Source organism: Ylistrum balloti, unplaced genomic scaffold (assembly GCF_031769215.1).
Source record: "Ylistrum balloti isolate Yb309-2 unplaced genomic scaffold, AGI_CSIRO_Ybal_v1 Utg369710, whole genome shotgun sequence".
NCBI lineage: Eukaryota > Metazoa > Mollusca > Bivalvia > Pectinida > Pectinidae > Ylistrum > Ylistrum balloti.
The window spans coordinates 870,001-897,774 of NW_026781936.1; the positions used below are offsets into that span (position 1 = coordinate 870,001).

At 34.3% G+C, this 27,774-nt stretch overlaps 2 protein-coding genes across 2 annotated transcripts; both read left to right on the forward strand.

Moving 5' to 3' along the window:
• Positions 1–7,533: 7,533 nt before the first annotated feature.
• LOC132565271 (organic cation transporter protein-like) lies at positions 7,534–15,274 on the forward strand. Its single transcript, XM_060229906.1, has 10 exons — positions 7,534–7,669; positions 8,064–8,278; positions 8,408–8,638; positions 10,190–10,392; positions 10,554–10,934; positions 11,898–12,032; positions 12,858–12,943; positions 13,583–13,703; positions 14,159–14,231; positions 15,086–15,274. The coding sequence occupies exons 1-10, from the start codon at positions 7,534–7,536 to the stop codon at positions 15,272–15,274; spliced, it is 1,770 nt and encodes a 589-aa protein (XP_060085889.1).
• A 1,395-nt stretch (positions 15,275–16,669) lies between these two features.
• On the forward strand, positions 16,670–24,647 carry LOC132565283 (organic cation transporter protein-like). Its single transcript, XM_060229918.1, has 10 exons — positions 16,670–16,805; positions 19,023–19,237; positions 19,419–19,649; positions 20,397–20,599; positions 21,316–21,708; positions 21,932–22,066; positions 22,279–22,364; positions 22,969–23,089; positions 23,727–23,799; positions 24,459–24,647. Exons 1-10 carry the CDS (start codon positions 16,670–16,672, stop codon positions 24,645–24,647), a joined length of 1,782 nt encoding a protein of 593 aa, XP_060085901.1.
• Positions 24,648–27,774: the final 3,127 nt, after the last annotated feature.

Sequence of the window (27,774 nt, forward strand, 5' to 3'; positions counted from 1 at the left end):
TTCAACAATAGATTCTTTTAAAGACATTTTCGAACCATCTAATATAAGTGAGGTGTCATCTGCGTATTGAGAAAGGAGAATGGGACAGTTATTCACATTGATACCTATAATCTTACTATTATTTCTAAGTCTGATGCCTAATACTTCAACACATAGTATGAAAAGGTATGGAGCTATTGGGTCACCTTGACGACAGCCTCTTTTAATATTTAAAAAAGAAGATAGATTGCCCCCCTGATTTACGGCCGCAGTAACATTAGTGTGAAACAATCTGACCCAGTTTCGAATATCATGACCAAAATTGAAATAATTTAAAACTATGTCAACAAATTTCCATGAAACTGAATCAAAAGCTTTCTCAAAATCCAACATTAATAGCATTCCTGGAATATATCTTTCTTCTGCATATTGCATAATGTCGTACACTAATCTAGTATTTACTCCAATATAGCGACCTGAAAGAAAACCTGTCTGATCCTCACAAATTAACTTATCTAAAACTGTTCTGATTCTACCTGCTATACATCCTGAAGCTATTTTGTAAACAATATTGAGTAATGTTATGGGTCGCCAATTTTTCAAGAACTGTCTGGGCTTATCTCCCTTGGGAATACAAGTAATAAGACCTTGTCTCTGTGTTACAGAAAGCAAACCTTTACCATATCCAAAATTAATTGATCTAACAATAAAAACTCCTAGCTGCTTCCAAAAGCATTTGAAAAATTCAACTGTAAAACCATCTGTACCTGGACTTTTGTTATTTTTCATGTTTTTCAAAGTTTTTGCTGCTTCTTCTACAGTAATTAACCCTTCTAAATTTTTAGCTTCATCATTATCTAATTTTGGAACATCAAATACATCTAAAAATTCTGTAAAATCAACATCTTCTATTTCACTACTGTCATCATACAATTTTTCATAAAAAGAACGTACCTCCTCAAGAATATCCTCCTGCTGTGTTATTATGACATTAGTTTCTTTCTCTATTTTTGGTACTATTTTAGAAATAAAATTTCTATTTTCTAAATTAAAAAAATATTTAGTCGGCTTTTCACCTTCTTCTTGCCATCTTGCCCTAGATCTTACAATACTACCTCTAATCTTCTTAAGTCTAATGTTTTCTTATTCTTTCTTCTTATTTTCTAATTCTTCAGTATCTACTCGCTCTTGTTCCTCCAACCTCTTTATCTCTTTATTAATAATATCTTCACTTTTATTTTGCTGTTTTTTCCTAAATGATGAATAAGAAATGCTCTTGCCACTAATTTCCATTAACAATGTTTCAAGAAAAAGTTGATCATCAATTAAAAATTCAATTTCAGTATCTGGAATGTTAATTATATTGTTTCTGTTGTAAACAGGAAGACAATACTGGGTTTTTGTCTGTAAAATAACACTTTTAACCAAGTTAAGATATGCTTCGTCATAGAGCAAAGATGAATTAAGTTTCCATAACCCCTTTCCTCGTTTAAATTCACTAAATTTTAATTTAAGTAAAGGAAATGAGTGATCTGACCTGTATCCCGGTTCAATAGTTGCATAAGTGACACTCGATGGTAAATTGTCTGAAATAAGGAAAAAATCTAATCTAGCCTGTTTCAGTGGGTTCTTCCTCCTCCATGTATATCTTCTTTCTGAATGCAATTCCCTATAGATATCAACTAAGGAGTGACTTTCAATAATTTCCAAAACTTTCTCCCTTGCCCTCTTATTATTTATCGTCTTGTAGCTACTGTCATAATCTTGGTCAGGATCTATAACTAAATTAAAGTCACCACATATAATGAACTTATCATTACCAAATTCCTCAATGGTATCAGCTAAAATATCATAAAAGATAGGCGAATCGATATTTGGGCCATATAAAGTAATTAATGTAGTCTTTGTACCCTCCAATACAATATCAAGTGCCATGAAATTCCCAGAGCTATCTTTCTTTTCTTTATTAACCTTAAATTCAAAAATCAGAGCTACCCCTCTTGAATTTGATCTAAAGGAATTAAAATAACAATCAAACCCCCATTCATTTCTAATAAAATTTTTATTTTCTTCCGTAAAGTGGGTGTCTTGCAAACAGTAAATACAATAATTCTTAGCTTTTAAGTACGAGAAGAGGTCTTTCCTTTTAATTCTATCCCCTAGGCCTTGACAATTCGCAGACAAAATGGATACATCCCCAATCATGTTACGTTTACAGCATTTTGAAATACATTTTCTAACCCAGCCAAAGAGTACAGAAGTAAAGATGGGGAGAAGAGAAAAGATGAGAAATAAAAAAACATACCATAAAAAGGTCTACCGGTGCAACTGTCCACTTACGCACTCACATTTCATGCAAAAATCTGTACCGTACATGCAGGCGAACAAAAATATTGTATACACCGGAAGTAGTATACTATACTCTAAACAACGAAAAACGGCGTTTATTATTTTCCGGATCTATAATAATAGTTAAAATAAAATGCGGAAACTTCCAAACGCACAGGTACTAGCAACTTCAATAATTTCAACACAACAGAGATAAATAACCACCAATCCATGCAACTGAAGTAACGATAAACCTAGTACTACATAATAATATTAATAAATAGAAAAATATATGATACGCTGAAAATAATAGTAATACTGATAAAATAAGTGACTTACCGGTCTATATGTTTTTTTCCCACTGTATACCATCCACAATTAACTTAGAATAAAAACACACATAAAGAACACACACAAACACAAGCCAGAGTTTCTTACTCAACTTTTAATGTAATAAAATGGACAAAAACAAATGTTAAAACTTTAGGTATACACCATGGCTATTCCATAGATAATGACAAAATTTGGAGAGAGAAAATTATCAAGATAGAGAACTGTTTACAAGTGTGGAAAACGGGAAATCTTACATTCAAAGGCAAAGCGTTGATTATTAAATCACTTATTATATCCACTATAGTTTATAAAAAAGCCAGATGAATTCCTGACAAATACTCGAAGGAAATTAATAACTTAATTTGGAACTATATATGGAACTAAAAAAAAGTTCATCAACTAGACAGAAACCTGTGTTTCATTATAAAAAGATTGGTGGTATGGAAACGGTAGATGAAGATATATTTCTACAATGTAAACAAATAAAAACAATTCATAAAATACTAAATTCTGAATCTGATAGCTGGAGTGTAGTTGGTAGATATTTACTCTCCTTGTTGCAGAAAATAAAATAAAAGAGTTTCACAGGAATAAAATCATATATACAAAATACAAAAGTCTCATGAATAGATATGATGGCACCTGCCACTTGTGCATAAATCAAATTATTGAAACCCATTATCATTGTAACTTTACAGAACAGTTCATAACTTTAGCACACAATGAACTATTACCTGAAACACCAGGAATCATAACCGAAGTAAATATACTATTAGGAGAGTATGCACAAGATTATAACATACTAGTCAATACCATTATTCTGATAGCATAATGGATAATACGGAAAATAAGAAATATTGCAAAATATCAGAATAAAAATGTGACAGTACAATCCACATTCCTTATGTTCAAAAGTATCCTAAAAGACAATATCAATACATTTTTGAAGGCTCAAGAAAAAATAGTAATAACAAATGTTCTGGCAATATAATCGAAAAATATAAAGATTTTATAAATAATCAGTTTAGGTCATCTCCCTTTGATGACATTACGGGATTATCAATATAGACGTTGACATTATTCATTTGAACAAGTTATTTGTACAACTTATTTGAGTTGAGTGATAAAAAATCGTATCTGTTATGTATATCCGAGCTGGCGTATGCCAATGACCATTAGATTCTAATGTTTCGTTTATGTAAGGCATTTCCTACACTACAGTAGCCTAACGATCACGATGTGCCGGAGTAGGTACAATCGTTTACATGATTACATTCTTTACTCCTTATTCAGAGGCGATTTGACTGTTTTGTTTAGGTATTTAAGTTCGAATTCTAAATTATTTCTATTATTCTTCAAAAAAAAAGACAACAAAACACTAAATTTGCAACAAAATTTATACTTGCAAAAGTCCACAATTAAAGAACAGAACAGAAGACGCTTACTCTTCCGGAACACCTGGTATTATTCTCCTCGTACTTTTTTTTCAGGAGTCTCCTTATAAATAATTCTTTTGTTAACATTTTTCCTCGTTTTATTGAATTTTAGATTATGATGGTGTTGACACGTTGGTATTTCCATTTTTAAAAAGTCTTTTCTACAGAATATAGACTCTATAAAGTTTAAATAATGTTGATATAACGTATATATCTTTATTTTTCTTTTCAGATATGGAAGGAAGAAAAAAATGTTTAATATCTTATACATTTGTTGGTGTATTTTAGCAGTATCCTCACTGTGTTAAGTATACCATGGTAGGTAGCTACGCTTAATTCTTAACTTATATCAAATACATGGACGTGTCAATGAATATTGACTGCTTCGAGATGGTATATTATAATTCACAGTTAAATATGATAATTTATTCTCTGTGCATTGAACACAGACCTAATAGACAACACTGCTCGTTGCCTTACAATGACAGTTTTGCTTTACAGACTGAATATTCCAGTGGTCAAATTTGCTAAGAACTTTAAGCTTCATTTTAATAAACAATAGGAACTGGTCTGTGGTACATAGCATGCCTTTCGAAATGGGCATGTAGATTTTTATATATTGACTTTAAAAAATGCGAAGCTTTCAGAAAACTATATTGGAAGGGGTTTAACTCAAACAAAAATCCTAGTGTAAATTCTATTTCTTCTTTATAGCCGTTTTTTTTTTTAATTTTCTTACATATTTTTTAAAAAAAAAATTACACAAAATCATACAAGGGCTATTGACATTTCTCATAAAACTGTTGGATGTTTCTAGATATATTCATATCACACAACGTGTTTTAGGTAAATCATTTAAGATATATTATCTTGCTGAATATATCTACTTTCGTACATGTGAATGTATAAATAAACTTATGTATAGTAATGCTGCATATTTAAAAACATGTTTGGGTTACTGTTAAGCTATTAGTTCTTGTGGAAAATATATTTTCTAAGAGTAATCCACAAACTCACCTGATAGAGCAAGTGTTACAAAAGTTGTAAGTACCGTCGAAACTTGTTATCTCTAAATTCAAAGGACTACGGAAAATATTTCGACTTATCTGAATCTCGACTTAAACGAAGTATATTAATAAGGTCGTCAATTCCAGTTTCCTGACGTTGATTACGGTTGAGTGAAGTAGGGCTACGATAGCACACAAACAGCGTAGTTTAATCTGATGTTTGAAATGGCAGTAAATAAACAAATTAATTCATCCTACTTTCCTTTCTTCTTTTATTGTTTTAATGTTTATTCATCCAAATAACAAAACATGTAAGAACAACTCCATTCAAATGCATTTCTACTCACGTCGTTCCGGCCCGCACACGTACACAATACCCTTACTAATCAAGCTAATATACATTATATATTTTAAGGAATGACATGAAACGAAATAAAAAAAAAAAAAATTGCGTTGATACGCTACAAGATGAAGCCACAGATCATATCAATATGACGCTATTATGAATGAATAAACGTATGAAAAACGCGGCACAAGAAAGTTTTTACCTGTTACAGAAAACATTGTTCAAGCACTAGACTTAACAAATCACGCACAGATAAAGACGATCAATGAAAAATAATTTCAGTACTTCAATGTCCAAACGCTAAATCTGACAAAGTGACAAAGTATGGCCTCCAAGTATACACTAAACACACACTAGTACACTAAGTGATATGTTATTAACCTGCACAATTATGAAGTTTTGTCTTGTTTCAACCATAGTTAGAAAATTGCCGTTAATAAGCTCTTCCATCGTATTGATTTTTTCTATATTACCCAAACAATATTTTGATGGAAAATTAACAGCCACCATTTAAAACGATTTCTGTCAATATTGGAATTCTATTCTCAAATTAGTTTCATAAATACGCACATGAGTCCCGAACGTTCAACTTGATTCAATACGAGAGGAGTGGTTTAATGACTTACATAACTAAATCAGTCGTTGTACCTGCTTGGCGTTAAATATATAATTTATGATAACTTAATTAAAGCCGCATTTATTTGGCGTCATGAAATATAGTTTCTAAAGGCGGTGACAGTCTGAGATGTCTTTCACCCTACTAAATTTTGTCTTTGACAGGTATGTTTCTATGTATCAAGGCAGTTGTTACTTGTTGAACTATTATTTATGCTCCTAGCTTTAATGCTTAGTAATAAAACATAGTGACTGGTTAAGTTGAGTTTGTCCTTAAAAGATGAAAAACATTCTTACCAAAATAGAACATAAAAAAATACGACGTGATGATAATCAACAATTACAGTATTTACAGAGACGTTCATAAAAATTCAGGGAAATTAAGATCAAACTTATCGGATATCTCGTTAATATCTTCCCTCTGTTTCCAGATCTAGAAATGCCATGTTCTCAAATAGAGTCTAGTTAATACTAATAACAATTAAATATTTCGCGATGACGTTATAATGACGACCGCCGCCCCCTTTTTATGTGTCACATATAATTTTAAAATCCCTTTTTATCAATATATGGAAAATCCAACGTTATGTTGTTGAAAAACAACTGGAATATACCAAAATGTCAATATAACTATAATCCAAAATCAAATTAAATGAAACCAGGGCAAAATATGAAAAAAAAATACAGGGAATAAGACCAGGTGATCCGGAAGAGTAAGCATCTTTTGCTTCTTTCGACGACATCCGCCATATATATCAAGGTTAATCCAAGTTAGCAATGTCATGTTTTCAAATGAGAACAAGGTAAACAACAATTGAACAAACAAGCAATTTATGGGGATGCAGGGATTTTGCTATCCACAAATGTAAAAATTATAATAGGGAAAATGAAAGCACCATGCTTATCATACAGCTTGGTGGAAAGCAATTCAAGTTGGTTCGTTGTAGAAAAAGATCAAGATAAGCAACTGATGTAGAAGAGATTGCTGTGTCATTGATTTCCAATTCAGCGGGCTATAGCTAATGGGCGTAGTCAGAATATATCTTGTTATTTAAAGACAAGACATCATCAATATATTTGAAATTGAAAGACTTCGATAAATTTAGCCACGTATGAAAACAAAAACAAGTCACCCATCAGATGGGCACAGACTGTTCCCATTAGTATGCCAATAGTCTCTTAGAAAATCTTACTATCAAACTTGACAAAGATGTTGTCAACCGAAAATTCGGTATTTTTATGTTTCGTTATCCGTATAATTCTATGAAATATGTTTCAAAATAATTTAAGACGACATATTTGTCCCGTCGTTCACCTTTCATGGAAAGGGAAACTTTAATAACGAAATAAAAGACATCGGTATAGGAGACAAGACAGTGCATATGCTTAATGAAATAACTTGACTACACAAGCTTTTTCATGAACATGCATACACACTCTAATCCTATGTGTTCTGATAGATGGATGTTTATTCATGGCAAGTCGTATGATGGACGAAACACTGGATGTAGATGAAATATGGAATGCTTTAGGACCATTTGGAAAATTCCAACGAATACAGCTATTTTTCATACTGATCGGCGTGATTCCTCTGCCATTTCATCTACTTTCAACAGTATTCATAAGTATGTATTTTCGTTGTTATTCGCGTGCAAATAATTTAATTATCTTAGTACATGTAGGACGAGGAAAAATTGAGAACATTTTTAATTTCTGCTGATATCGACTCTAACGTCACAATTCCAAGGTTGGATTTACATTTCCTAGATATATTATCATTCATCAATTAAAACGTTATCTTTGTCCAAATACTATCATAAATATTCTGCAGCTTTGAAAGGAACATGTCAACTCAGATACGACATACTCAGAATACTTAAACCTGATTAACATTACATGCTGACAAAATGGTCACCATTTTCTTATTCTCTATTAAATAAACAAGGACTGCAGTTTAAAAGGTTTGTTATTGAGCATAACGAAATAGACTCTTTTTCAAATTTCCTTTGTTTTTGACAGCCTATCGGCCACCTTTCCAATGCAACGATACCACTGTGGATATTATATTTGGTGACGACCCCGACATATATGACAATGCCTCTTATAATTTTGTGTACAACAAGTGCTCTATCGATGTATACACGGATTCGACCAATTCAACTCTCATAAAGTCTACAGAATGTTTGTCAGGATACTCCTATTCAGTGCCAAAGGACAGAACTATTGTCTCCGAGGTCAATATGTATTTTTTATTTAGTCTCTTGAACGTGCCTTCTAAAATCAATGAAATATGTCAAATAGAATTATATTTCTCTATATTTTAACTTACACTTAGCAATATTTTTGTCCAATTTCTTTTCAAGTGGGACATTGTTTGCGACAGTGCTGAACTGTCGGAGTTTTCCCAGACTCTGGTCATCATTGGTCAAGCGGTTGGCGCTGTCATATTTACGTCTCTTTCGGACAGATACGGAAGACGAAAAATCCATGTATTGGGACACATCTTACTATTTGTCATTTCATTCTCGATAGCTTGGTCACCAAATTACACCGTGTTTGCTGTGTTAAGATTCGTCCTAGGCGCTGTACAGCAGGTAAATTTTCCTTAAATTATGAATTCCCGATGAATTTAACTAAAATTTATTTATTGGACAACAATCAGGAATCTAGTTCTACATGTTGACAAATACCAGAGTTATAACCACAAAACTGTGAAACTGTTACGGTAGATGAATTCGTACCTTGTAATTTCGAAAAATCTAACATCAGGCGCTCGTTGAAAGACCTGTGCGATATCTAGTGTCAGCATAAATGTTTTCTTTATGTCAGCTCTGATAGGAGGAACACCATCTTTGGACAATTCTTTGATTTTTTCTTTACTACTCTTTTTTTCCATGCAGTTCTTAGATTTGACTAAAGAATGCTTTTGATTTAGCTTATGTGGCAGTGCGGGGCCCGTCGTCCGTCATCTGTCGGTTCGGGAGGAAAACGATGTATGTTAAATAAGCAACAGACCAAATGTTGTGGCATTTGGCTGGTGGGTGTCTAGGATTAACCCTAAGTTTGAGAAAAGAAATTACCTTATTCAAGGTCACAAGGGTCAAATTTGTTAAAACCGTAAAACAATTCTTCTGATTGATATTTGGATGATAGATTTGTAGGATGAAGTCTGAATTGTATTCCATGTCACATGGGGGCAAATAGTCAAAAGCTATAAAAGACCTCTGGAAAACCAAAAAAATTAGAAGCGGATATTTGTTGAAAATATGTTTCGAGAAATAGCAGAAATGACATTACCCCGTTATCCGTATCTAAACTGTTACTATTTCAATTTGAGTATTAGAAGATGTTTGTTGTGAACATTTGTTAGAATTGATTGGATGTGCTCACCTTAAATGGCAGTGGTATACACTTTAATGCATTTGTAATAAACACTGATGATATTTTTGATGCACATCGAAGACCAGGTGAGCGATGCAGGACCACTGGGCCTCTTGTTTATCCTTATTACACTTGTGAAGGAAATAGGTACTGGTAAACTGTCTGTTATCCATATCTTCTTTGACAAGTCAAAACAATTAGGGTAAAGTTATATGTATGCTATTGCATTAAAACGACAGTGACCGTTAAACGTTATCTCAGCGCTGTCCCTAAGATTCGTTGCACTTTACAAGCAATACAGTTTGCTATATACATGAACCGCATGAAGGCAATTTTGGACTTCGGGTCATTTAGTGCCCAGGTGTTGCAGATGAAATAATCATTGTTCAATCTACTACATACTTCGTGCCAACCTGAAATGAGGTAAGCAATGAAAGCCTAAATAATTGGTTTGCGAAGCAACATTGACGTTCTTTTGGAATATAATTATTCAGATCACAGTATTATACAAGGCGTCATTATTGCAATTTCTTTCACAGAATCAAACAATTGAATTTTCAGAACACAAAATATACTAATTTTATGTAAATATAATAAATTTTAGGATATTTTCACGTCTTCAGTATGACAATCATCACTGGTTGTTATATAATTAATATTCAGAAACTGTGATTACTATAATCATATTTTAGCACGATATAAGATAACCGCATAAATATATGCAATTACGGTCTATAAAGAGCAATACTGGCGACTGTTGACAGGGCTCTGGACTGACTCTTTCCATTCTTACGTTGGAGATGTTACCTTTGGAATCACGTTATCTCGCCGAAATTCTTAATCAGATTGTCTGGACGACTGGGATTATCGTATTAGCTCCGTTAGGTTACTTCTTCCGTGATATGTCTTGGCGATACCTTCAGATGGCGCTGGCTCTTTTCTCCTGCTATAGTCTTGTGGAGTATTGGTACGATGGCAAATCATAACTTAACTACATGCAAATATATATATTCCTTCCTTATACACAAGCATCAATCTAGCATATAGTATACAGTATACATGTTCGATCCCCGTTCGAAATTACTGTGCAAACGCTCAATTATGTGATATTTTAAAATTTTTATACAGTATCATGGACGAATCATTAAGGTGGCTATTAGCCAATGGAAAAATGAAAGAAGCGGAACGAATTATCAGAAAGGCAGCAAAATTAAACGAAAAGAATTTCAATGATGTCATCAAAGCAGCAACAATTAAAAATTCAAACGAAACGGCAGCTTTAGTTCCGACTGAGACTTCTATGTCTTCGAACGAAGAAGAAATTTTAACAAAACTGGATGATGCCGAACTCAAAGGAATTTCCGATTCAGCAAAAGAGACTAAAGTCACGGATGCCGTTGAGGTTGGTCGTGGTAGAGAAGATGCTGCACCTATCAAACACTACAATATCATCACTATATTTCGTCACAAAGTTATTCTGTTTAATTCCCTGATTCTATGGTATACATGGTAAGTGAATCCTCACAAAGCTTACGTGTTAGCACAGCCACCATTTTTCTTACAGACCGAAAGTTACATAAATTTGATTGTTTTTATGATATGTGGATATCCCCTTCTAAAATCTACCTGGTGATTATTATATGCAATAATGATGAGCTGAAATTCCATCATCGCACACATATATATATACTATCAATACTTCAAATTACATACAAAGAGCATCATTTATGAGCATTTATTAAGATGTTTCGGAGCTGGGCCAAAATGAGACATTTGAAAATTGAATAAAATCAGCATTACTTGAGAGTTATTGTGCCAATCAAACAATTACATTTTCTACCTGAAGAATAACTTATGCTTATGGACCATCAATGCTCAGAGACTCTTATGTCAGTGACGCATACCTTTTGGAAAATGCATGTTTTTTCGTAATCTCTAGTTATTTCTTGACTTGAAAATTGAAAGTGGGGGGGGGGGGGTTTGTTTTGGTTTTGGTTACAAGTGTGTTAACTGCATTGTTAAGTTTTAAGGTATGTTTTAAGTGACGGCGGCGTTACTGCGTTATATTTAAATTTCTGATAAAAAATGCAGTTAAGTACAACAGCTGATTCCATTTTTGGCGAGAAAGGCTGTCAGATTGACGTTTACATATTTCATAATGCCAAAAAGTGTATACACCTCAGATATGTAGGTATTTGCGCAGAGGTGATTGTTTATCACTGACACGTCATAGCAGAATGGAACATATATGTATATAATGTGCAAGCAAATGCTTTGTTCAAAATGAAATGTATCTATTACTATTTGTAAAGAAATATGTTATTTCTAGCATGTCTCTCGAAAGATTTCTTATATGATAGAATATAAGTAGAATATAGTCACTGAAATGTTTTTCTTTCTGGACTGAAAAACACTGTACATTAATGATGTAATTGAGAATGATTGTAAATGATTGTAAAAAAATTGTTTCAGGTTGGTCAGCAGTTTAGTTTATTATGCCTTATCACTGACTTCATCAGCGCTGTCAGGTGACCGTTTCGTCAATTTCTTTCTGTTAGCTATTGTGGAGTATCCATCGACATTAATGGAGTATCTTCTCCTCAATAAGTATGTCATCGGCGTCTGTAATGTGATGTGAATGCAATAATGAGAGAATACCCATCGACATTACAAAAACGCATACTATTCAACATTTCATGAGATATTTTTAATCAATATGTAATAATGAAGCAATCAACTTGTTATCTAAACCATACTTCTGAAACAATTTATGTAATGCATTTTCATGATCTTATTCTCGATATGATGATGAATTATCAAATCGTTGTCATGACATTCAGTCCAACATTTGCCCAAATATGGCTTTCATCTTCCATGTTAAGTCAGATGATTGACCTCGACATCGGAGAAATTGATCATAAAAAATGTTTAAAAGCATCAAAAGAACAATGGTGATAATCATAGTGACATGTACTAGTTAATATTATCTGCTAACATATGTGTTTGTTGACAGTATCAGACTATCGAGAACAGAAAACTTCGCCGTTTTAGCATTCGACGAAGTTAAAACCACAATTCATGCTCTTAAAACAAGCATACTATCCCCTAGAAGAGATATAAAGGATTTGCTAATTCAAAGACCTTTGATATTAAATATTGTATTTCATTTGTTCGATATATTACTGGCTTCTCCCGTATAATATTGCTCTAGTCCAACACGCTTATTGTATATCAAGACGTCTTCATTTCCGTTTAATTTTCATCCTTTTTGTCCATGAACCTGTAAGAGGAATTTAAGATGGATGCGAAAATTTATGTGAAATGAACGTATGACGAACTCGCGTTTAATGGTACAAGATGGAAATAACTTCGGAAGAAACCCCCCTTTTGTACAGAAGTTATACCTTAAGATATCCTTTTATTGCTGTTTAGAATTGGAAGGCGTAAAACATGCATCTTGTTCCACGTGATCGCAGGGGTAGCCTTAACCGTTTCTACCGTATGTCAGACACTTTCAGGTAATTTTTGTGTAACCTTACTTAAAACGATCTCATGTCATATTTGTTAGCCTTAGACCTCCCAAGAAGTCTTACACTAAAATATGTAAATACGACCATCTGCCATATCCAATAATCTTGTTTAAATCTGATTCGAATTGCCGCTACAATGGTATTTATTGTCAGCTTAGATGATTTTTATTGTTAGTTTAATTTGTCTGTTTTTCCGACGTTTAGGAAGTTCAAAAAATTACAGCAAATGGCATGACATTTGTCAATATTTTGAAATTAATTTGAAATTTAGCCGCAATAGTTGAATTTAACCTTCACGTTATGCATACAACGAAATATTTTTTTCAAAGATGTATAATTTGTTTCTTTTTGTCATATTGCCGCCATCTTGTCTTATTTATTCACGCTGTATGGTATATCCATCTGAGTTCTAAAATCGATGCTTGCGGAAACTTCTGAATGTTTAATATTTTGAATATGACTTCCTTGTAACGCGTGCCCGTGTATATTTCAAATGGACAGAAGAAATCTGATTTAAATTGCAATGTAATTCTTTTGATTTTTTTTTTCAACCAACCAGAATTAATTGTAATTTCCTCTCTTTCTAACTCTTACTAACTGTGCTTTATTGATTTATGTTTTATTCAGACGGAGCTGGTACACTGGGAGCAGTGTCATTAGTATTCAACCTCGTTGGAAAGTTTGGAATTACAGGATCGTTTAGTACCATATTCTTATACACACCAGAACTGTATCCTACGAATCTGAGGTAAGCCTTAAACAAATCCATTGATTTCATTTATTACTTTGTGACAGCCATACTTAAATTTTTTACTTACTCTGAAACTAATAGTTCAAAGGTCGATTTTTTGATAAACTGTGCATCAATGCAACATAAAGTCAAAATACCAAGATTGGTTTATTCTGCCTGATTTAAAGAATTTACAATTGAATACTTCATTTTCTAATGCTGTTGAGTATGGAACGTTTGCTATGTTTCCATGTGTTAGACACGCCACTTTTCAATCCAAATATCAAAAACGTTCCTTGGTGTGATGATTTATAGCCAGTCTCATTGGATTAATTTAAATAAGAAGGTAAAGCCATTAGAACTCGTTTGATATCAAGTAAATTCAATGAAATATCAATTGGCATAAATACCAAAAAACATACGAAAACTAAACGTAAACTACTCTATACGTTGCGTTGAAAATTTTTTAACAGAAATGCTGGATTTGGCTTCTCCTCAACCGTAGCAAGGGTAGGAGGAATGTTAGCGCCGTTTGCAGGCCCTTTGGTAAATATGAAATATTTCATTTTTCATTTTCCCCCTTATCTAAGTTACGCTAGTTACACGAGAATCATTTACAAACAATGTAATAGGTTGCTATGATTATATCTAACCAAGTTAATTACTGAATCATTTCTAAGCTCATTTTTATCATTAACCGATGGCTTTACAACGGACACTCAAGGGAATGCCATTTAGCAACCCTTATTCAATATTAGATACAGTTTATGCCAAATATGAAGTAGCTTGCATCAAAAAGTTCTTTCGTCCATCTATGATTTGTCAGTGATACTTTGAACTTAAATTGTTGAAATCTAAGAAGTGAAAAATCAGGACTGATTGAAATCAATTTAAAATTTAATTTTTATATTTATGTAAAAAAAAAAAAAAAAAAATATTAGGATATACTTGATCTCTGAATTTCTATATATCTAAATATCAATATTGATTTCAAAAGAATGTCAATCACATGTGTATGTTTATCAGATGTGTTGCTGTAGAGGGCTGTGTGATAAAATTATCTGTTACCATCATATATAGGATAAACTAAATCTAATATTCCTTTCATTTTTGCCAAAATGCACAAAAAGAGGTAACGGCGAGATCGTCTTGAAATATAAAAACATGTAAACCCTAATGGTATTTTACAAAAATGCTTCAAGTACTTGTTACAGAAAATCAAATCTGAAGACACTGGTTTTATCACATACCGCTATACATTTCTCTAAACGGTGTATATATATTTTATCAACTGGTGTTTTTTTGCTTTTAATCACGGTAATTGTTCATTTCAAATCAGTATGCAGTATCAATTTACAGTTTGAAATCCAGCTGATGTTACACTTTTTCTGTCATTTTAGATGGATTATATTACGTGGGGTCCAGGTGCTATATCGGCTGCGATGTGTTTGCTTGCTGTTTACCTATTGACCTTCCTCCCAGAGACCAAAGGATACGAATTGCCCACGACGATAGAGGAGCTGAAGACTTGGTACAGAGACCATGCAGGAGACAGAAAGGGCGAGGACGAGGAAAACACTGCACTTTGATTAAGAGACCTACTTGTACAGTATTCCACCGTTGGCCAGCTATTGCAGGAATTATTTTAGATTCATGTCGGCATTTTCTAGGTTGTTTTTTATTATCGCAAAATTAATACAGTACTCAATGTATTGTGCACTGAAAAAAGAATATTATTTAAGTGTCAACCATGGGGCCTTTCTATATCACGGTGTAAAATGGTTTTAAATGCATAGCAATCTCATCAAGAGTGCCTGTATATTTTCACGTCGTTAATTTTACTTTTCGAATTTAAAAGTATATACATTAAAGGATATTCATTTGCGAATTAATCAGATTTTTTTTAAATGTTACATAAACAGCTGAAAAGAGGGAAAATAAAAAAATACTAAAGATAAGAGCTTTGTTCAGTTTATGAATGGCAATCGTCAATTCAATCTAGGTCAATAAAATACAATGAAATAGAGCCCAACAAAGAGATTTGAATTCGATTTAATATCATTAAAATCGTAGTCAATCCAAGTATGGTATGGCACGTTCCAATAGGAAAACAGTGCAAACAGCAAAGGAACCACCAGACATACTAACAAGCATTAAAGATCTCAATCTTAGTTTAGCATAAAGAAATACGATATTTGTTGATGATATTATTATGACGACCTTCCTCGTCAACTTCACCAAGCTAATAATGTATTAAAAATTAAAGAATATATGTTCCGTTCTGAATGTTTATACGACATGATGCTCCTTAATTTGTACACGAAAATTAAATTATAATATCCGACAGTGAAGGGGCTGAATATACTATACTGGATTGTCATGGAGTCTCTTCCTGCGCATGTCATTTGTTGTGGCGTATACGGTTTTGTGCACTGGTGACATAATGTCGTGTACATGCTATCACATTTAAGAGAAAATTTAACACTTGCAGTGTCACAGAAGGGTTCGTTATATAGTATGAATCTCGTCCCTTCTTTGGTCAAATATTTATGAATATTGAAGTTATTAGGCTGTTCTTCTTTCTTTTCGTTTTTTGGAAACAAAATGAGAATAGCGGCTTCTATTTTAAACACTAGTTCAAGTACCGAAGTGAGCATATTAAGACAATAGATTCAAATAGGTATTTCCTAAATAAGAACTTCTTTATCTCACAATCGAATACATGTACTTCCAATTGAAAAAATAAATATTTTGTAATGTTTTCATAAACATTGAAATAAAAATACACTGAGAACAAAATATTACTGAATAGCATTGTCTAATCCTTGTAACACGTGTTCGTACATGTAAATAGAACGAGTGAATACATAGGATTAATAAAACAACAGAACCAGGCCAGGGGAGAATATTCATGTCCATGAATACTCATTCAAACTGTACATAGGTCTTTCATCTGCTGATGCCTGGTCATATCTCAGAGCAAGATGGACGGAGCACTTGATGTTGATGAAATATGGATAGCTTTAGGACCCTTTGGGAAATATCAGCGGTATCAACTAGCTTTCATACTGATAGGTATCATACCTTTGGCATTTCATCTCCTTTCATCGGTGTTTATCGGTATGTATCTGATACATTAGCCCATGTCATATTTTAGCATATTTTTTTGTCTCGCGTTACATACCCTGGCTCTGCCAGTGAGATATCGATTGCGGTATTATAAAATGGCCAATTACATTTTGTTTTGAAATTTGAAGATTGCGCAGCTGTCATTCAAATTCTATTTTTGTAACATATGATGTACTTTCTGAATAGAAACGCTCTTGCGTCACCAACCAATGGTGTGTCGAAGGTTTTTTAATCATGGCTGTACCAGTCAGAAATCGCTTGTGGTGTCATAATAAGGACAATACCGTTTCTTTTGGCTCCTGCATCACCAACCAATTGTATTTTCATGTCGCAAGGTGCCGATAATTGACAAACTCAAAACATCTTACAAGAGAAAATGTTCTGGAGGCCAACGCAGTGTTTTCAGAAGCATTTCCTAGCTAACGGGCGACTGTAATACTTGGCGGTACATATACTCATCAAAAAAGAAACGCACAAAGTTCCCCCTGCAGTCAACCTTACCTATAAGGAAATAATGGAATATTTGGTCGGGTATTACATCAAGAATGATCTTTCTCGACTATCTTCCCTAAAATCAGTCAATCGTGACGATTTCTTTGTCTTTGTGAAATTCTTTAGTCCAAATCAAACGAATAATTCCAGCGGATACCCTACATTCAGCCATATTCATTTTCCACGTTCGGTTTCGCCATTGACTGAGATGCCACAGTTGACGCAAATTCAGAGGAGGAAAACCATTGCGATGTTGATAGATTGCCATAACCAACTACTGTCGTACGGTGGTTTGACGTTGCGCCGCGTACAATTAAACCTCTCTGTACACATTTCCATGCACCTGGGTTAGATTCTGATCGTCCCAGGAGCGGGATTCAGCGTGCAATGACCGCACGAGAAGACAGGACTTTTCGATTGTTGCATTTGCGCAACAGATTCAAGACCGACATGTTATTTGGATCTATCGGCACTCACGAGGCATTGTACGATTCCAGGTCCAATTGAGGCATTCTTGTCAGAATATTGATTTAACAGTTGTAAGAACAATTATTTTTTTCGTGGTACGCAGGAAACATAACGGCTACTTTGAAAGCTGAAATTTCAATTTAGTGGGTTATTAGTGTACCAATATTGTCAATCAATTTTAATTACTTTGTACAAAACCCATTTTTACTTCATTTTTGGCAAACTATTTTTGATATTTGAAAATGGTTTACAACACATATTTACGAATGGACTTGTAATGGAAGTTGTAATTTTGACCTTTTCGGAAGATGATACATAACATGTGTATGCATATTAGGACTTCAATGCATATTTGTGCGACTACAGAAGTTATCAATAGCACATTCAACTTATTGTATGTTGCTTCCTAGGTCATTTTGAAACCCTGCCTTTGTGCAATATCCATTCATTCCTACAAGAGGAGTAGAAATTTATAGAATTTGCTCTATTTCCCTATTTGGTCCTTTCCCTCCAGTCCCCGGGTGCAGGGACCTTACTTTTGTACAAAACTGATTCTCCTTCATCCAAGAATATTTCAGACTAAATTTAGGCAATATAGATACATTCCTACAGGAGGAGTAGGATAAAGTAGAATTTACTTTATTTCCCGTATTTGGCCCTGCCACTGAAAGGGATCGAGTCCCAACTTTTATACTTGATTTATTCCCATTCAGCCAAGGATGCTTAGATCAAGTTTGGGCAATATCCATTCGTTTCTATAGGAGGAGTAGGATATCATATTATTCGCTCTTTTACTCCGTTGGGCCTCGTTCCTCCCGCGCTGAGAATCAAAATTTCTTCAAACGTGGTTCCCCTGTCCCCATATAACCAAATTAAAAAGTTGACAGACGTTTAAAGACGAATGGCGTACGTCGTGCCATGGCATAAGCTCACCGGTCCTTCAGACTCATTAAACTCATTTAAGATCACGTTAGATAGTTATCTATAAACAAACTAATTGGCATGTACATGTCATTAGTTTAAAACCAATAGTCGACACTCTCTAATTCCCTTAAACTGACAACCTGACGACCAGGTGAGATAATACTTACCCTATGGAGACAACTTCCTATTGTAATCGTTGCCAATACTTATTGTATATAAATGGACTGCAGATGTGTAGATTTGTATCGAACACAATTCAGTTTTTTTCTGTATAGCCTATACCTTTTTTCAGATATATACAAAATTTATATTTTTCTTTTACAGCCTATCGGCCACCTTTCCAATGTAACGATACCACTGTGGATATAATATTTGGTGACGACTCCTACATATATGACAATGCCTCTTATAATTTTGTGTACAACAAATGCTCTATCGATGTATACACGGATTCAACCAATTCAACTCTCATAAAGTCTACAGAATGTTTGTCAGGATACTCCTATTCAGTGCCAAAGGACAGAACTCTAGTAACCGAGGTCAATATATATTTATTTTTATCGTTTTTTCAATCATTTCAAAATACAAAACATTTTTTTAACCAAACGAAAAACATTATTTGCATTTTTTATTAAAAGTTTCTTTAAATCTATACATTTTTATTCATTCATTTATTTATTCTTTATGTTACTTTAAATTTATGCTCAATTTCTCTTCAAGTGGGATCTTGTTTGCGACAGGGCAGAACTGGCGGAATTCTCACAGACATTAGTCATCCTTGGACAGGCGTTCGGTGCTGCAATATTTACGTCTCTCTCCGACAGATTTGGGAGAAGGAAGGTCCATGTATTGGGACACATCTCACTATTCACCATCTCTTTCGCGATAGCTTGGTCTCCAAATTACACCGTGTTTGCTGTGTTAAGATTCATCCTAGGCGCTGTACAGCAGGTAACATTATCATCAAAAAGCATATTCGTGTTGAAATCTTTAAAACGCGAATCAAATCACGAGTTGGGCAATAGTTTGGGTATATATACATCAAAAACAGCAAAGAATATATCTCCCAAGTAGTGAAATATATTTTCAACAGTATTAAAATTTTCATATATCTATGCAGCCGAAAACATTAGCACAGAATTATGCCAAGACGAAGATGTACGTCAAATCATAAAAGATCAAATGTAGGATGCTGGGACACATCAAATCCTTCACCATTTTCTTCCATCTTGTAGAATGGGTTATTGACACGTTACATAAGTCCTTCAGTTTGACAGTAAGCTTTGGCCTGATTTCCTGGGTACTCTTCTCCTTTTGGTTAAAAATAAGCATAATGCAAAACACAAATTTAAAACACATTAACCAAAGGAATATAATTTCATTGTACAACTTTAATTTATCTCCTTTTTATCTTATGACTTGTTGTATGCATATCTTATTAATGTCATATACCTTCCTGGGAAATAGGTAAAATACAAGAAAATATAAAGGAAATTTTGAAAAATTGCTATTAACTGAAAACATAATAAAATCATTCACCTGTCGAATAATAAATAAACCTTGCATAGTTGGCGATGACATTTTATTTATTAATTTTTCTATGTGCCAATTGATGTCGGTGCAGACTACACCTGAATTAAATTATCTAAATCTCAAACAATTATCCATAACAATATAGCTAACTGTTTCTATTGACAGGGCTCGGGGTTAACTATGGCAATACTTTCCTTGGAGCTATTACCTTTGAAAGAACGATATATAGGCGAGTGTCTCGGACTGGTTTTCTGGACTACAGGGATAAACTTATTATCCCCTATGGGATATTTCTTCAGGAATCTGTCCTGGCGATACCTTCAGATGGCGCTGGCTCTTTTCTCGTGTTACAGCCTTGTGGAATATTGGTATGAGGACAATTACTATATAACATTTTTATTTACAGGCAAATTATTCAATTTTTGCTCACGTAGGCTGGGAACAAATACGTATGACTTAATGTAAATAACATAAACTGACGCTGCGTATTTTCTTTAAAGCAGGTTTAGTTGTATGAGAATCAAGGTTAGATTATTATCATTAAGGTCACATGTTTCCAACTTTTTAGGGTATTTGATATAAACTGGGATCAGTAAGTAAATGTAAATGAGACTAATATCAAATCCCCTATCAGATGATACTAATAATAAATTACATCTAATGAGATCGACCCCTTGTTGAGAAGACAAAATTTATCTTCCATACCAACAGTAATATACACATGACATATGATAGGAGTTTCAACATATTTTCAACTGTATTGTGAAAGTCATATTTCCAATACAGTAACCAAGATCAAGATCCAATCCAATGTTAATTATATTATTATATTATTGTACCATCACATTTAATCTTGCGGTTTTTTTTCTCTCACTTGGATGGATTTTATACAATCCTTTTATTACAGAAATATCAGGTTCTTAGTGTTGTTCAGAGCTTACGCTTGGTTTAAACAATATCTTATTTTCAGATTTTCATTTACAACATACACATACACAAATTATAAAATTGAAAATGGATCTGGCAACAAGATTATCAATCTTGTATTAAACCATCTCTTACGCTTGTGAAATATATTTCATAGGATCATGGACGAATCAGTCCGGTGGTTGTTAGCCAATGGAAAACAGAAAGATGCAGAACGAGTTGTTAGAAAGGCAGCAAAATTAAACGGAAAGAATTTCGATGATGTCATCAAAGCGGCGACAGTAAAAAGTCCCAAAGAAATGACAGCTCTGATACCAGGAGAGAATCATGTGTCACATGATAAGAAAAATGACATTCCCATTCTTTTGAATGGTGCCGAACCCGATGTAATCAAAGAGGTAGGGATTGGAACTGGCCTCAACGAAGACGTCGAGATTTCTCATGGGGGAGAGCGTGCAGATTTTGCTGCACCCATCAAACGTTACAACGTAATCACGATATTTCGTCATAAAGTGATTTTGTTTAACTCCTTAATATTATGGTACACTTGGTAAGTTCAGAATACATATATAAATCGCAAAAGTGATATACGTGAAAATACCAATGTAATCAAAGTGATATACATATCAAAATGTTTTGTCATATCTGAACTCTGCCAAGTCTTGTTTTAGCTGGCGAAAGCTTCCGGCACATATCATGGTGCGGTTAGCTCTTTAACTCGAATAATGGTAGTAGCTTCTGAATTCTAATGGTTTAAATTCCCGTTTGTTCAGGTTGGTCAACAGTTTGGTGTATTACGCCCTATCATTGACGTCATCAACACTGTCTGGTGACCGTTTCATCAACTATTTCCTGATAGCCATTGTTGAGTACCCCGCTGCTTTGATGGAGTTACTGCTTATTAACAGGTTTTTTCATGACTTGAACAGGATTTGATATCGTCATCTTTAATATGCTGGACCTGTTTTCACACTAGAGAAGCTAGAAAATGTTTTAAACTACCCATACTTTGATGTCGGATAAAAGTTAATCTCCTTTTCACATTGCTAAGCCCTACTTTAAAGTGTTGCCCAGCTGTCGTGCTAAAAAAGTAAACTATTGTCTTTCTATTTATATTCAGAATTGGGAGACGTAAAACCTGTATTTTATTTCACGTCATTGCTGGGATCGCCCTTGCCGTGTCCACGATATGCAAAACACTTTCAGGTATTTTTTTTTTATATCATTATCCGTTATCATAGCCAAAAGGTGAAAATTCTTAACAGTGTCAGCTCAAGATTACTACGGATGCGATACATATCAGGGAAATACGGGACCTTATGATTCCTACTTCTTTTCGTGTATCATGGCTGCCATATGGAAAAATAAGTATTTTTGTATCATCAATGGCACATGTGACGTAATTTTTGTAACGTCGTTTGTTGACGTGTTACTGATAATTCACAGGAGAATGTGCTAAATGAGGTATCAAGTTACGATGACCTTTGCATTCGCTTTTGGTATTCATAATGGCTTTGGTTTTAGTATCGCAGGCGTCGAGGATGTCCTTCCCCCTTGGTTGTGTTATGAATTTCTGTTGTGATCTTATTTATATCTGTTGATGTATCTATTGTCGTGGCTTTTGATTGTTAAGATGAGAGTGAAAGCAATATGACAAATCCATAACGACATGATTCTAGGTCCCTTAGTTGGTATTGTGTTTGCAATATTGAGATCAATGCTTGATATGCCATGGTGAATTCTATTCAGAGTAATTTCCTCTCTTTCTTATTTCTACTAACTGTAGTTTATTGGTTCATTTTTTATTCAGACGGAGCTGGTACACTGGGGGCAGTGTCGTTAGTATTCAATCTCGTTGGGAAATTTGGAATTACAGGATCGTTCAGTACTGTATTTTTATACACACCTGAACTGTATCCCACGAACTTAAGGTAAGTTGTCAAAGATTCTGGACATTTCCTTGCAAATGCTTACGTGTCTAAATTACTGAGAGGCGATTGAAACACCAATTAATCATTTGTTTTATTACAAAACTTTTTTCTCCAAACTTTCGCCCATGAAGAATGACGTGCCTTTCAATAACAGAAATAATAATATGAAGTTATGACAGTCCTATGGACATTGAAATTCATTTGGCAAAATCGTAACTGTAAATATGTTGGTATCACAAGTATGTATGCCATGCGTAGATTATCTGGTTAAGGTTCATATTTTTTGTCACTGAAGGTGAGAATTTCTATCCATACTTATATGTTATCGTTTATAAGTCTAGACTAGTTATTTTCTGATGTAGATGAAAGTTTCAAGGTTGTTATATTACATGTATGTATTTATTTGTTTGTTTCGGAACATTTTTAAGTGGATTTTTTTCCAAAATTAAACACTAAACGCACATTAAGACCCAAAATGTATTTTTAACTCCAAGAAGTGATGAAAATTTCATAGGACAAATATTATACATATTTGATATTTGGATGACATCATAACTTCTGAAATAGATTATTTGCTACCTTATCAGTACAATATATTCCTGAATATTATATTGGATTTGTTGATATTTTAAAATAGAAATGCAGGAATTGGCATCTCCTCGTCCGTAGCTAGAATAGGAGGAATGTTGGCACCATTCGCAGGCCCTCTGGTAAATATTTGATACATTTGTTGTCATTCGTTAATGAGATATTAGATTTCATATGATTAAGGAGTTTAAATTGTAAAATTTTGTAATACAAATGTAATTTTTTGTCCAGGTAATGACACTTTATCCAGATAGTTAATTTCTCATTACATCTATGATCCTGTAATAGTATTCATACGTAAAAGTCGATTTGCAAGATGAAGATGTAAGAAACGGGTTCTTCTTTATATATTATTATAATTGTTGTTGTTGTTGCATGGTTGCTTGCTTATTTGTACTATTGACAAATAGTTTTTTTGACTATATCTAGTCATAATCTGGACTGATTTAGATATTAAAGGTTTCAGACGATAAAATCCTGATTTAATTAATAGTCAACAATAAGCATATTTAGGTTACAAAATGGAAATTATCACAGAAAATGAAGATCGTGTACAATTACTATGAAGTCATTATTCTTCTGCAAATTTTATAAAGCCACAAATAGGTAGTTTTTATACAAAGTTGATATGAAAATTCATTATAAGGTGATTTTGTGGATAATGATTTAAGACGTAGTATTGCAAAGCTATGGCATTTAAGCCTCGAGAAAAACATTGCATTTACAATATCAATTACCAGTTTGAAATCCAGCTGATGTTACACCTTTTCTATCCTTTTAGATGGATTATATTACGTGGGGTCCAGGTGCTATATCGGCTGCGATGTGTTTGCTTGCTGTTTACCTATTGACCTTCCTCCCAGAGACCAAAGGATACGAATTGCCCACGACGATAGAGGAGCTGAAGACTTGGTACAAAGACCATGCAGGAGACAAAAAGGGCAAACCACTAGAAGATGAAAACAATTAAATTTGAATAATCACTTAACCTTAGTCATCTAATCCTAGACTTTCATACTGACAGCTTTTAAACTTCGAAGAACGTTTCTTCTTGAGGAGAATATTACTCAGATATTGCCATTTATGTTTTCTCTTAGTATGAAATTTTCTTAATTAAAAAAAAAATAATTAATAACATTTCTTCAATATACAAAAAAAAAAAAAAAAAAAAAATACATGCGTAACCTAGCCGAGCGATTGCCACCCATGTTTCCAAAATAATAACAAATCCCGGACATATTATATTTACAATTTCTATTATACATTATTATTACAATCAATATACAACTATTGTACAGGTTGTATTTTTGTACTATTTTTTCTATGATATAAAATCACTTTGCACCAACACAATCATATCCCTTCCTAGATATATGCACTCAACCAGTACACACACAAACTCACAAGTCAGTTATATATTTACATAAAATTCATCTAGACCCTAAAGTCATTATAACTTCACTTGGTATCACAGAGTGAAACTCCATCCGCTCCAAAATGTACAAAAATACTTCCGGTTCCGGTTTGGTATAATGAACTGTCCGTTGCCTCGTTGAGACCGCTCTCCTTAACGCTGGTGGATTCAGGTCTCCACAAACGGAAAGGAATATTGACCCCTTCGGGTCTACCTACAAACGTGCCTCAAACATACACCATAATGCAGCAGACGTGATGCTACTCTCGAGTACCCACTAACGTTGCGTCCTCTACTTCCCACAATATTTAGTTACATATTTGTGGCACTTGTACTTCACACAGTGGAACCATGCAGAGTCTTTGCGTGTTGAAAAAGGTGTCTCTCTTGGCTTCTGTACTATTCCATAAAGGTCAAGGTATACTCACATGTGAAGTTACAACATACAAATGTAACCCTAAAATTATGATAGTAACAACGTTACAACATTAGATATAATATATAGACATGTCTACACGTATTACATAATTCTATAAACACAACAAAACCATACAGGTTACATAAACAGTACAGGGCATACCCGGTAAACACCGTCAATAATTGCATTTTAACACATTTTAAACTAACTTTACACAACCACACTCAAACCAACGACTACGTACGCACTCAGAAAGGAAATATTGATAGTTTTCGAACATACCGTGACTGCTATTCACACTTCTTATGGAAAATGACATCACCATTTCTATGCCACGTCATTCGTTTAACAAGCCGGGTGAACTCCCTACTATGGAAGCCCAAAACACCTAGCCATACATACAATCGCTAATAGCGCAAAATATCAAAGTTAACAGTCACAATAAACCGCAAATCAATGTCGGATTATTATATAACACACCTATTGAAATCTATACAAATAATCTTAATATACAGGTCATCCGATATGTACACTTATAGTCAGTCTTTCATGATACCCGTAGAATGATTCTAACATCGGATCAATAATATCTCTGAAATGCTAATTTCCTCAGAATTATTCACAGTCTGCTCAAGCAATCTGCAGTAACATTGTCTCTGCCTCGAATAGCACAGTCGGCATGGTTGCATCTGTAACGCCCATCTCATAAGCCGCGAATTCGAACCCTTCATCTTGTTCAGATAGAGTAGCGGTTGATGGTCTGTCTCTAGAGCGAAATGTCGCCCATACAGATAGCACTAAAACTTCACTATCCCAAACAACACAGCCATACACTTTCTCTTTCACCGAATATGATACTTCAGATTCCTTAAGCCTCCGACTGCCATACGCCACAGGCAGACACTTTCCGTCTTCATCCTGAAGAAGAACCGCGCCAAGTCCGTGGTCGGTAGTATCCGTTTGCAAAATGAATTATTCCTTAATATTGGGAAGTTTTAAAATAAGCCTAGTAGATAGGAATTTCTCCAGTGAGACAAAATATCTTTCCTGCGATTCTCCCCATTGAATCTTATGGTTGACGTTTTCTTGTCAAGTCCGTTAAAGGAACTGCGAAGGAAGCAAAATCTAGAATAAATTTTTTGTAAGATCCGGCCATACCAAGAAAATTGTTTCTTTGTTTGCGGTGTAGATACATCCAGGATAGCCGTGACTTTCTCTGGGTTAGGAAGGAGACGCTGGTTTTCGCGGACGAGCTGTCAATCCTGCATTCCGTAAACGGCAAAACAACTCATTCAAAATGGCCATATGTTCTTCCCATATAGCAAACTGAATGAGGATATCATCTATGAATCTTTCGACGTCATCCATTTCTCGAAAGAGTTTCCTAATAAGGCGGCAAAAGTCGCCGGCGCGTTCATCAGCCCAAACGGCATAATGCTCAACTAGAACAACCCTACTGAAGTGGCAAACGCTGTTTTCTTCTTTGATGACTCCCCCATTGGCACCTGCCTGTAACCCTTGCTCAAATCCAGACGAGTAAAAATCCTTTGTCCTGCAAGCCTTGCAGAATTATCGTCAGCACTAGACATCGGCTCCGCATCAAAGACGATAATCCGATTCAGCTGTCGAAAGTCGATGCGGAAACGATTGCTATCGTCTTTTTTCCGCACAATCACAACTGTCGATGCAAATGTTGACTTTGATGGCTCTATCACTCCGATCTTCAACATCTTGTCTACCTCTTCCCTTATGGCTGTCTTCATATCGAAAGGAATATTATAGCTCTTTACACGTACAGACTCTTTCAATGTTGTCCTGATTTTGTTTTGGATGAAGTTAGTGGTATCCGGACCGTCAGCCAAAACATCAAAAAACTCGTGAAGCAGCCTCTTTACTTCTTTTGTCCTTCCGTCAGATCACTAGAAACACCAACGTACTCGATTGATTCAGTTCTAATCGGCTGTGGAGGCGTAAAGTTGTTTCCCGAACTCACATAGGAATCCACTTATCCATCTTCGTACTCCTCATCAGCGATCTTTGACATACAGACGGCGAAAAGTACACCCGACTCCTCTTTGATGACCTCAACTTCAATGAAATGATTCAACAAATTAGTTTTTAACTTGCCGTCGATGTTCACGCTATAGTCTATGTCACTTTTCTTATCCTCGATGACGTAGGGCTCCTTCCACTGCATCAACGGTTTATTCTTCTTTCTAGGAAGCAAAACCATCATCTTCTGCCCCGACTTCAGATCTCTAACCT